The 12,408-nt window shown below is 40.0% G+C and overlaps 1 protein-coding gene across 1 annotated transcript; it reads right to left on the bottom strand.

The window, feature by feature from the left end:
* Positions 1–632: 632 nt before the first annotated feature.
* Positions 633–12,146, bottom strand: LOC115945562 (uncharacterized). The gene is made up of 12 exons (XM_031044104.2): positions 11,688–12,146; positions 9,145–9,266; positions 8,556–8,604; positions 8,235–8,278; positions 7,449–8,098; positions 5,547–5,652; positions 5,203–5,349; positions 4,938–4,998; positions 4,533–4,699; positions 4,097–4,207; positions 3,064–3,173; positions 633–2,759 (listed from the first exon to the last, which is right to left on the bottom strand). Exons 1-11 carry the CDS (start codon positions 11,926–11,928, stop codon positions 3,078–3,080), a joined length of 1,794 nt encoding a protein of 597 aa, XP_030899964.2. The 5' UTR covers positions 11,929–12,146; the 3' UTR covers positions 633–2,759; positions 3,064–3,077.
* Between the last annotated feature and the right edge of the window lie 262 nt (positions 12,147–12,408).

Genomic DNA, 12,408 nt, shown 5'->3' with positions numbered 1-12,408 from the left:
AGGGTATTACCAGAACAATGGGCTGGTGTTCCCATGTACATATTCAAAGCCTCAGTTTAAAGTCAGTTGTGGGTGAAGCTATGGAGTTAATTCTGAACATTGTAAAATCTTCTGCTAAGATCCTGTTAGCTGAGGAGTGTTGAGCTGGGACTGTGTAGAGATCTGTGGGCAGACTTGCACAGTGTGTGTGGGCCTGAAGGAAGTAAAGCTGATGCTTTGGTAAATGCTATCAATTGCTTTGAGACAGTCCTGAATTAGTAACAGGCCCAGGTTAAGGAGCTGCTTTGCCAGAGAAGGTTTTCCTGTCATGATGGTAAGTGAAGCAACAGCCTTTCATCTGAACCATCAAGATCACTAGGCCTATCTAGTACTGTACATAAAGATCAGAGCTAATTTCCGTACTGGCCTTGAAAACATGGAGAGTTTTTAATCATTTATTGAAGAAATCATCTTTTTCCCCAGTTTTCTTTGGTAAAGCTGGTGCTTCTACACAGGCACCTCTGGACAACAACAAAATACCTTTTCTACTTGTCAGCTTTTAAAGCCTGCTTAATTTGCACTTTTCCATTATAGTTACTTCTGTTGTGAGTGTAGCATGGCTATTACTAGTACATAAAAATCAATAAGTTACATACTGCATGAAATAATACATTTATTGACAGGAAGGAACAATGAAACAATGTAAAGCGTACCTACTAATGTCAATGCAATAAATGTATAACTGCTGTAGAACATATTTTACAAGCTAGTTCAGCTTTGAGTATATTGAATAAATGATACATACTAATAGCTGAAGATTCCTATTCTTTTACCTGAATGGTTTCCATGTGACTTAAAGAAATTGATTAATAATTCATTCTTATATGATAGCTTTCTATACTTTGAGATATCCTGTAAGCAAATTCATTTCCTTGCTAAGAATGCTTATTGATACACTTCTCTATTTGTTCACCATACTGCTTCATTCTTGGTTCTGTAATTGATGCGGAATTCCTTGGTCAGCTTTCATTGTAAATAAGGAGTCTTTAATTTCAGTGGGTATTTGATCTGATCCTTAAACCACGTGAATGGAAGCTGAGTAACCTGGAAGATTGTCATTAATTCTCTTCAAAAGCATAAGGAGTTCTGTAAGCACAGATGTGAGTTAAAATGAAGGGAGATTGAGTGAGGAAGGGAGTGGGGGGGACCAGAAAGAAATCATGAGAGGAGAAGAAAAGGTTTTTATTTCCAAGTAAAACCTGGGACAAAAAGTGAAGAAAAGAAAAAAATCCCATAATGAAACCATGGAGGCAGCTATGGAAGGAGGTGGTTGAGTGTTCTATTCATTGTGTGAATAACAAGTTCATATTTATTTTATGAAATACTTCAGAAGTTTTGAAGTATCATGTCTCATTCTGACCAGAGAACATACTAGAGAGGACAGTGGTATGTAGGTGTTCAGGGCAGAAGAATCATAGGACATGACCTAAATCCCAGTGGAATTAACTAAAACACTGTCATTTACCAGTAAAAGTTAATTTCTGCTGTGCAACATAGCTCGTGGAGCTTAACACTTAAGGATATCCAATAATAGGAAAGGAACCTTTTTTACAAGAAGAAAATGCAAAGGGTTCATTAAAAAGAATATTCCCCAAACATGCTGAGTACTCAATACTGGATCCTGCATTGGCCACACATGAAAAATCTCCCATTTGCTTCAACAGAAGGTACACATGTGAGCTGATTGCTGGATCAGTGACTTCGTAGGTTATGTAAATGTAGATTGCTCCATATGTAGCAAACAGGGAAGTTTCATAGAAACCAGTTAATTCACAATCAGAAGTTAAAACAAAATGATACTAAGTCTGGGAAGATTTTTTTTTGACAATTATTATCTAATTTATAGGAATTTTACTGAAATTTATCTGGAAGCACGGAATAGTTTTAGCTCCTTGTTATCCTTTTAACTTGCAATATTGCTTGGTATAAACAATGGCCTTTTAACCTGTTGTTATATACTCAAATTTTATACAAGTATATTCATTTGTTAGATCACCCAGAGTGAAAGGAATTGATTCAAAATACTTTCTGTCCCAGACTTCACCTACAGTCCATTATTGGTGGCAAATTCTGATTGTATAACTAAAGAGCTTGATTTTTGTGGAGAGAACATGCTCAGTTACATTGTGTGGGTATGCTTTATTTTAGAGGGATTTTTTTTTCCCAATAGGATTGCCTGAAAGTGTAACATCAGCCTTGGACAAATTGAGCCAGTCTGCCAGAAGTATTGAAGCTAGCCCATCAGATTCTGTGTTCCCATAGCTCATGTTTAGAATTACATAGTGCCTGTGATTTCCAGCACATCTGGACTGTAAAGAATAATCTTACACTGGTACTTTTAAGACTAGGATCAATCCATCCAAGTTGATTGGATTTTTTCTGAGCTAGGCACCTGATTAACAATTTGTTAGAGCTTCAGAATGTAGAACACCTGTGACCCAAATGAACTTCAGAAGAGAAGTGCAAGTGATCATCCTTGTGAGAAAATTACAACCTATTCATTTACTGGAGCATCTAACACTGAATGCCTAATACTGTTGAAACCTGGCTCGAGGGTTTTCCCCATTTATTGGTTCACTCTAATTCTCGGCACTGAAGAGACAACAGCCAGTTCAAGCTATAATACATTTGAAGGATTTTGATGTCTGTTCTCTGTACTTCAGCAACAGTTGGAGCACACGGACCATGAGGTGCAGATAATGAACTTTAGCAGCTTTTCCCTGGAAGGCAATAAACCAACAAATATTCATCTCAATCTATATACTGTTTCTTTAATGACACATATTTATTGCCCTATTATCTACTTGGTTTTGGATGAGTAAGGAGTTTTGCAAGCAAAAGAGATTCTGACCAGAACACTGGAGTTAATCTGAAGTGTATTATAAATCACTGGGCATCTTTCCCATCAGTTCCATATGATTGTTATATAGCAATTCAGTGAAGGTTGTGGAGCTAACTACTGTATTACAATGGTTGAGTTGCAAAGATGCTAACTAGATAAATCAGTTTCCTACTGTGAAATACCTGTAAGAATGATGTCAGAGGTCCAAAGATGGTGTGGAAAAAAGCTCAGTAAAGTTATCTGTTGATGAGGGATTAGGCATTCTTCTTGGAGCATCCAGCAAACTGTAACTCTATACAGATAAGGAAACCAGAATAATAAACTTCCAGCATTAACACTAATGTAGGCTTTGTGTCAAGAGCTTGCACTGGGTTTGACATGCGAAGCCTAGATTCTTCCCCTTACCATAAATAAGGTTGGAGAGTGTGGCAGCTTAACAGTCCAGTCAGTAATGAGCTGGATTGAAATTGTTTGCTTATACTGTGTTTTATCTCCTACAGACAAGAATACCAGAATCTATGGCAGATAGTACATTGTTTCTGTAGAGCAAAATTTCACCCTTGAAATGTAGTCCTTTGCTAAGCACTCAAGCTTCTGCTTTTCAGTGTTGGTATTTTGCTTCCCCCACCAAAACTTTAGCAAGAAATGCTGATACTCATTGGATAATCTGGTTAACTTTAGGCCCTGTAATGCAGGTTTTGGGTAGTTTTGGTGTTGAATGTGTGTGCCAAGGGACAGAGAAAATGAGCTCTTTCTCTTTTAAGAAGCTTCTGAAGGTAACTGAATATAGTGGCAATACTTGGGCCTGTAGCTTTCCTTTATTACCATGAGAAGAATTTCCCTGGTGTTGCTTCAGAGAGACCTCTGTCTGGCTTGGTGTGCTGTAAGATGTTGGAAATGAAGGCATTGTTGCTAGGAGGAGTTTGGACTGGGGACAGGCGTGAGCAGTATGCTGGCAACACTTGCATGCAAGTAGATTGCTCTAAATAATAGCAAATATAGCAGTCCCTAGAGCTGAGATGGGACCAAGTGTAGTAAGAGCTCCTACAGTGCTTTTTCCCCAGGAGAAATTCCCAGGGGATTTCCTGCCCTATGCAAGATAAGGCAAAGGTGGAAGCATCATCTAATGTGTTTACAAGATGGTACAGCTTACATTACTGCATTTAGTTTCTTTGGTATGAAAGCTAGAGCCTGGGTAAAAGTAGCTGTAGTTACCTTTTGAAGAATGTTCTGCCCATTAGATTTATGACTCTGAAGCAAACACATAAGTTCTGTATTCTCCTCAATTTTTAAATAGGAAGTGGTAATTTGACATGAATTTAGTACCTGCAAATGACAGCAAAACCCATGATTAACCAGGGGAGGTTTAGATTGGATAGAAGGAAGAAATACTTTACTGTTAGGGTGGTGAGGTACTGGAATGGGTTGCCCAGGGAAGTAGTGAATGCTCCATCCCTGGCAGTGTTCAAGGCCAGGTTGGACGAAGCCTTGGGTGATATGGTTTAGTGTGAGGTGTCCCTGCCCATGGCAGGGGGGTTGGAACTGGATGATCTTAAGGTCCTTTCCAACCCTAACTATTCTGTGATTCTATGATTACTAAAGAAAAAAGAAAACTTAAGGCCACAGCAAACATCCTGCTGCTGGTCCTCACCTGTAACTCAAGCTCTCCTCCCATTTGTAATAAGCAGTTAATTCCTTCCAGAATTTGATCTTTTCGTAGTCTGATAAACCTTCCCATGTCAGTATCGGTATCAGTCTTTTGAGATTCGGTCACTAAGACAGTGTGGGCGAGAGCAGCACAGTGCAGTGGTGTTAAACCTGAACAGAACAGACCACAGAGAAGTCAAAACATCCAGTGCTTGAGCACCTTACCAGGGTAAACTATTCCACACTGGGTTAATCGTAAGAGAGTGCTCTATTCAAATTAATTGACTCTCCTCCTGGACCTTTCAGTTTTAAACATGACATTGAATATTCCTCGGCCTACATAGAATCTGTAGTCTGAGACTTTTGGAGTCTACAGTAATCATCTATGCAGTTAAGCTTTTCCTCTTACCGTAATGGTCAGTCAGATTCACTTCCACACACACCCCATTGTTTTTGCAGTTTTTCAAAACCTGAAACAAAGAAGATTGTTGTAAGTGCTCATCTTTGACAATGCCAGAATACCCCCTCCTCCAACTCCATCTTACATTAACTACATCAGCCCAAAGCTCATTTTCAGGCACAGAAAACCCTCATTTATTTTTCAAAGAACATGCATTTGCTGTCTTTGCTCTGGCTTTTCACAGGTATTTGTACAACATAAATGACCAACTTACCTCTAAAACTCTCAAATATCCATTCTCTGCACACAGGTGGAGTGGAGTTTTTCCTAAACTGTCCTGTTCATTGACATTAGCTCCTAGGGATATCAGATCACTCACCATCAGGTGTTGGTTCTTTTCTGCAGCAAGATGTAATGCAGTCTAAGAAAAGAAGAATGGGAGAAAATCACTGTTAAAGGCAAACATTTGCAGAACTCTTTCTCCTTATTCCTATTTTCCTGTCTTTGCAAGGACAGTAGACACACCCTGTCCAAAAGGATGCTTGGTGCTTGACTGAGGTTTGAAAGATGTTTGTATGGGATAGAAAATGCCGCTGTCTTGGCAAGTTAGCATCCTACCCGTTTCTCTGCATCCTTCTCGTTGATCTTATTTAGAGTTGCAAATCTCTGTGCAAGTGCGTAAGTCAGAGCTCTTTTACCTTGAGCAACAGCCTTGTGCAGCAGCCTGGGATAGAACAGAGTTTAAACAAATTAGAGACAAAGCAGTGGTTAAAATACTTAAAAAAGAGTGAGAATATATTTTAAAGCATGAAATGTTAAGGTTCACAAATGCCAAAATCTTGGGATATTTAAGTGCTTAAGTTGTTTAGTCTCTATATAAATAATGGAGTTGCTGATTTTATCTGTCAGGATTTCTTGGTCTTCCCTTCTTACTATTATGCCATTCCTCTCCTCTCCAGGAGAAATTCTATTATTAGTTATTGCTAACAACCTCTATTTACTCCTCCTTTTCTAATGCATCCTTCAGTACAGGGAAAAGAGCATAAGATACTGAAAAATGAAGAGAAAGGAGGAGGGCAGCTCAACATCTTCTATGTATTCAGACTCGCTGAACTAGTCAAAATATTACAAGGGTTTCTCCTGAATTTAACCCTGAAAAAGATTAATTTTCCCCCTTCCTTGTAAATTTGGGCATGTCTTCTTTTCCTCCTGGAAGAAAACATAATGCAGGCATTGATTTTATTTGTTTCTCCCTTGTCTTGTAGCATATCCTTGGATAAATCTGAATAACTCAGCTTATTGCTGTTTGCTACTTTTTTGGGGTGAAGGGGCTAAAAGAGAGGGGATGTTGACACATAACTAATAGCATTCACCATCCAGTAGAAATGAAATTAGCTTATCTGGTGTGTTGTCCTCCCTTTGTATGTTCTTTTGAGCATGTAATCTGATGCTTAAATATTTCATAAAGGCAAGTGGGCTGCTGGAAATTTTATGTATTACATAAACATGGTAATAGTAATGTCTGAACTTAATTGTGATTAAATTTGTTCATGTGTGAGAATCTGTTTTTCTGTATTGCTTAAAAATATGCAGGAAATATGACAGTGAGTGGCTTATTGTAACTTCATTACATTACTGCTGAAAAGTGAGTCTCTAATCTTACTATTGCACTGAAAATAATTACTCTGAATTAAATGTGATACTTCATGGAAGAGGACAATGCGGTGTTTAGCTTCCCTAGGTTGGTTGTAAATACATTAAATTGGGAAAACAGGATTGTCTATGGGATCAGGAATTAATCTTTTTCCTACCAAGACTAGTACAGTTTATATCATGTTTTCTGTCAATCTGATTTGGTACCAGCTTCCCCAAACTAGCTGAACTGCATGGAACCTAATAAAAAATTTTAAGTGTGTATACACATATATAGATATATATATATACGCATATATATATATATATATTTACAGCTATTTTCTCTGTAAGCCATTCTAGGGAGAATGGAATCAGTAAAACCTTTGCTTTCATTTCATTTCTAGCAAAACAGCCACTCCTAGTTCTTTGGAAGTCTATGCTCTAGACTACCAGCACATGTATGTTTTGGTGTAATCCTCCCACCCACTTTTATTACCAACTAATAACACAAGTAATTATCCTGAGTGTGTCTGCATCATGGAAAAGATCTCTTGTGCATATTGCTCTTTTTTTTCAGTAGCAGTTACTTGTTTTGCTTGATTTTCATTTTCTTGTGCACGCCTGCATATAGAACTCAGCATTTAGTATTGTTAGCACTTTGAATTTGTCCTGATATCAGCTGTAGTTTGGCAATACTACTGTGAATATGGACCCTTTCTATTTTTACTATCTGCCTACAACTGCGTGTACTGAGGCAAGTTTGAGCTTCCTATTGAGCAAGGAGGCCTTTGCTACAGGTATGTCCAAAGCTACCAGTTGAAGCCTCAGGACAAGAGGTGCCCCAGGAAATAGGAATCAATATATTTCAACAGAAACATTGGAGACCTGTTGCCATTTTCATCAGGTGCAAGCAGTTTGTCTGCTGGGATATTCCTCAGTAAACTTTCTTCCCTGTGTAGCTGGAACTGGAAGAAGGAGATGGCAGAGAGATCCTGCTGTGTGAAAGAAACTGGGATTGACTTTGAGTATCCTTCAGTGTCTGGAGAGCCTGAGTGAGCTTCCAGAAGCATCTCTGAACAGCCTCTTGATGGGTTCAAGTGTGGAGATGTGTTCTGTGAAGAATGCCTCAGGAAATCTTTCTGGGTACTTGTGCATGCATCCTGTATCCACCAGTTGCTCTCTTTCTCACTTGTCCTTGAGGATAATGCAGGTGAATTGGACTCTTGCATGTTTTCCAGATCATGGTGAAAAGAAGTCTCTACCTCTCCCCGCAATACTGAGTTAAAACAGCAGTATGAACGCAGCATGGTTAAACTGTGGCGTCTTTCCTGCCCGCCACCAACTGCCTGTTTGCTTCCTCCAGTTTCCCACCGGGAGGCTTGCAGATCCACGGAGAAGCCCTGCCAAAAGCCATCTGGCACAGAATGCAGAGACTCCTCCTTCAACTGGCTTTTGTTCAAGTCTTCCTGCAGTACCTCCACCAGGATATCCAGGTCCTCTAAGCCTTTTAGAGTTTGCCCAACGTTCTGCTTGCTCTGAAACAGCAACAAAAATGGGGAGGGCAGAAGATAGGGGAGGGAAATCAGACATGAAGTGTCCTGTTCTCACTCAGTGATATAATACAGAATGCGCCTGAGGAGGCTGGCAGCACAGAGTTGGTGTTATGCATACCTGTCTAAGCTGTTTCTCTGTATAAGGGTGAACTCTTCTCTTTTCTGTTGCAAAGAAATGAAGAAATAAGCTATTTTGAGTTGGGGGGTTGTTTGTGTGGAGACACATGCAAAAAGTATTAGGATCAGAAGTTTTGCTCCAGGTAACAGATAGATAACACATACATGGTGTTGCACAGCTGGCCTGCTACTGTAGTTTTTAAGGGGAGCTGGGAACCAGCATGGGTCACTGACCACATAAGTTGTCCAGCTCTTTGGGTACCTAACAGTGATGATGCTATTAGAAAAGGAGGCTCTGTTACCAAGAGATGAGTTTCCTAACCTCTTTTTCCTGAGGATCCTTTGGTTACCATCTTCATTAATGAGGCTTCCTGAGGAGATAAAAACACCCAGCTCAATCTGAGATGCTTGCACGTAAGAGAAAACAGTGGCAAATGTAGCACAAAGCGAATTCTGTCCTGTGCTATGTACATTGAACAGCAGAGACTGCAGGTGAATAAATTTCCATGAGTGGGTAATTCATGGCAGCCTTATAAAGGTCTTTACAACAGACCAGGTATTTGGGAGTCTACCAGCTTCTTAGGCTGTATTTTGCAGGTTGTTCAGAAATCTGGGTTGCTATAGCAAAATTGTAATTGCATCTTAGCCAGTCTTTGGCTTGATTGCATGATTTATAGTATCCAGGGCATGAAGAGGTTCTTGCTGTTACTGACTTAGAACTGTTCCTAGCACAGGCTTTCATCATGTTTAAAATTTCATCTATTCTCCACCTCCATCAAAGCCATTGATGTGGTGGATGGAAGAAGCAGAGGCTGCAGGCATAACTCTGGCAGAGTTGAGTGTGTGATTTGGGTGTACCATGATACCAGACCTCTGGGAGCAACCTTTGTAAACCCAAGGAGAGTCCTCACCTTGCTGTGAGCTGGGTCCAGGCCTTTGGAAAGACGGATTTTCCTCAGTAATTCCCGTACTGGCATCTTCACTCTCACACCCATGTAGCGCTTCTGAGGGGGATCAGATCTAAGTCCAGCCTCTGGAAGAGTCATAACACAATGCTTAAAGTAACATAATTCTCTGAGCTACTGTAGGGTAGTGGGAGGATGAGGTCACCCTGAGAGAAGCCTGTGATTCTGATGTTCATCATCAATTGTGGAAAATTTCCACATCACCTTCCACATTCCTTAGCTCTGGCCTACTTTCTGCTCGACAATGACTTGATTGCATTGTGTCCCATGCTACAACAGACTGTGGAACCTCACAAAGGGACAAAACAAACCCCAAAGCTGTGGGATCTTCAATCTGAGAGCATAAGCAGAGAGCTGAGTTAACCTGCAAATTACCCCATGAAGACTACTGTCAAACTGTAGTGTGCAGAGACAGCTTCAGTTCTTCAATTCTGAGTGAAAGAAGAGGAGAGACTGTACCAAGTGTAAATGTGGCACTGGAGCTGGAAAGAGGACAATAGGGTAAGAACAGCAGTGCAGAAGGGAATTCAGATGAATGCTTGGGAAGAAGATAAATAAGTCAGATGTTTCTAGTTTAAAGCTTTCAGTGGTGCAGAAATAAATGTACTATCTTGAGACTTGGCTTAGGGCAGGTTTTTTAGTGCCCTTCAGCTCAGGGTGCCACAGTGACTTAGAGGCCATGATTACTTTTGCGGACAATGTCAACACTGTTTGGATTACTGCCCCTCTTAGTCATGTTCTGGTTTCCATTTGTTCTGTCTTTGCAGTTTTCCGCTGTCCTGTGGTTTGGTCCATTGACTTCAATGGAACAATAAAGAACAGAGTTGTTTCAGAACTGAGATAGTGATGCTATGTCCGCAATATTTCTCTAGTGGTTCTTGATGTATTTGGAAGTCAATGTGGTGTGATCTAAAGGGAAGCAATGATTTTCTGCAGTGAAATGAAATAGTTATTTGGGAATATATGTAGTTGTCCAAACAAGCTTGTCTTTGTCAAAACAAGCTACTCTGTAATTGTTTGTTAGGTCTTCTTGCATCTTGTACTTGAATCCCTAAACTTGAAAGTCTTGCCCAGATTAGGAGCTTAAATGTGTTGCTTTTGAAATACCTTTTATGTAACACTGTGTCCCACCCTCCTCCCCCCTTCGAGAATTATCTTCTTCAGGTAGAATGCATTCAGTAACAGCTATTGCCATTATAGACTGATATCTTTATTGCATTAGCTTAGGGTCTTCTCAACTAGTTAGCACATAGAATACACCACATAGAAAGTCACTGTTTTGATAAGCCTGAGTGTTGGGAGCTGGAGTGTGGGCTACTGAGGATTAAATAGTATTTACTGAGGATAAAAAGGATTTACCCAGCAGCAATGCTTGCTGGAGCAGAGAGAAGCTTCTCTTCCTAGTGCAGCTCATGAGGAATAGGAGAATCACTTGTGATTTAAACGCTTATGATTAAGCCACACAGCAGCCTAGGTGTGTGAAGCTTGGGTGAGCAGTCAGCATTAAGTAAAACATGAAGTGTCTGTACCCATATTCCTTGACCAAATACGCATGTGTGCTCTGTAGCCAGGCAGACTCCAGCAGCTGCTGTGGGGAAGCACTGCAGGAGCTCAACAGATGGAAACAGTGCACTTCCCCAGACTTGGGATGTCTCCGAGTAGGCAATATTGGCATGGAAACCAGTCACACAAGATGTAGTTTCTGGTTGTGTGATGCTGTTTCTCTTCCCTGCTCCAGGCATGAGAGACCGACACCCTTTCAGAAGGAGGGTGTTAAATCTCAAGTAGCAAACAGTGCGTTTTGAGTATATATTTAATTGCCATTTTGTGCTAAGACTTCTGGCATTTCTGAATGTTTAACCTATCACTGAATAATTAAAACTTTGGAACCTTAAAAACCACATAGTTTATTTCTCAGACTGCTCGAGAAATGGCAATAATTCCTTTTTTTTTAGACTGGTATTTTAGTGATGAAACTGTGGAGTATTTCAAAGGCCTCTCTGAAAAGTTTTATTAAAAATGCCCAAATACAACTAATGTATTATTATCTTTCAGGCTATTTTACAGTAAAAATACTATTAGATGGGTCAGATTAAATGTCAAACATAACCTTGAAATTGAAGAATTCAGCAAAGGCAATGATTCACCAAATACACTTTCATATGATGTTATAATGTTAATAACTAAGAAGGTCATGTCTATTACCTTGCTGTTAGATCCAGAACCAAACTTGTAGTTCAAGGAGCATCCTTTACAAAACAGTCATTTCTGACTTCAGCAGCAGACCATAACAAAGTAAAACCAAGACATGAGTAGAAGTGAGCTGTATATCTTCAATATTATTGCCACAGAAGCTTAATACATACTACTGTTAGTACAGCTCCCTGCTGTCATAAAAGGAGTTGCAAGTCAGTGTATTTTACCACTTTGCAAAAGCAGCATAATAGTGTTGCATAAAATAGAAAAGGTGAATAAAGGTTTGGTCTTACCAGTGGGAGCAGACATCTCTTGAGGTTTGCATGAAGGAGGAGGGTAGATCTTGAGACTCGCAACATTAAATTCAGTTAATCCAGAGTCTGGCAATGATGGGCTCTGTTGAAAATAGCTTTTGGGACTGGCTGTTTCTCCAGGCAGTGGAGATCCCTGGCTTGGACTATAGCCAGAGACTTCGTTTTCACTGGTGTTTTGATTGACCAGTAATTCAGGACTCATGCAGACTGTTTGCAACATCACCACTGCGTGTGTCGAAAATGATGAAAAAAAAGAGGGGAAGAGAAAAAAGCTTATTCAGTTGTCTAAAAAAACAAAGCAAAATCAGTCCAGTTTCGCACTGAGAACGTGTAATTGTACTTAATGCTCCAGTGTAATTAGCAGCTATGAGCTGAGTTCAGCTTCCTTCTCTTTTTAGTAGCAAGTTACAGCAGTTGGAATCCCAGCAGTCACTGGAAACAGCTTTTGAGAGTTTCTTGGCTGCAATTCTCACTTGTGCCCTTTATACTCGGCTATGTCTTGAGGGACGTCAGCCTGGGAAGGCCCCACCCTCTCTCCTAACAATTAACAGCAGCTGATGAAGAAATGACTTCCCAAGAAGAGAATGAGTACAAGCTGAGAAGTGGTTTTCCTTGGGTATGAAGCAGAAAATGAACTCTGGTTGATTTACTGAAAGTGGCTTGAGCACAGAAAAGCAGCTTCTGACTTGGAGTAGTTGAC

Source organism: Melopsittacus undulatus, chromosome 15 (assembly GCF_012275295.1).
Source record: "Melopsittacus undulatus isolate bMelUnd1 chromosome 15, bMelUnd1.mat.Z, whole genome shotgun sequence".
NCBI classification, from domain to species: Eukaryota; Metazoa; Chordata; class Aves; order Psittaciformes; family Psittaculidae; genus Melopsittacus; species Melopsittacus undulatus.
The sequence above is the reverse complement of the archived record's forward strand: the minus strand, read 5'-3'. Positions and strand labels throughout refer to the sequence as shown.

Excerpts from the sequence above, each read along its gene's own strand:
- LOC115945562 (XM_031044104.2), bottom strand. The coding sequence starts at position 11,928 with ATGTTGCAAACAGTCTGCATGAGTCCTGAATTACTGGTCAATCAAAAC. Across the intron at positions 8,099-8,234 it reads CAGAGAAACAGCTTAGACAG|AGCAAGCAGAACGTTGGGCA; the intron begins GTATGCATAACA and ends TTGCTGTTTCAG. Across the intron at positions 3,174-4,096 it reads GGCAGAACATTCTTCAAAAG|AGTTACAGTTTGCTGGATGC; the intron begins GTAACTACAGCT and ends TTATCTGTATAG.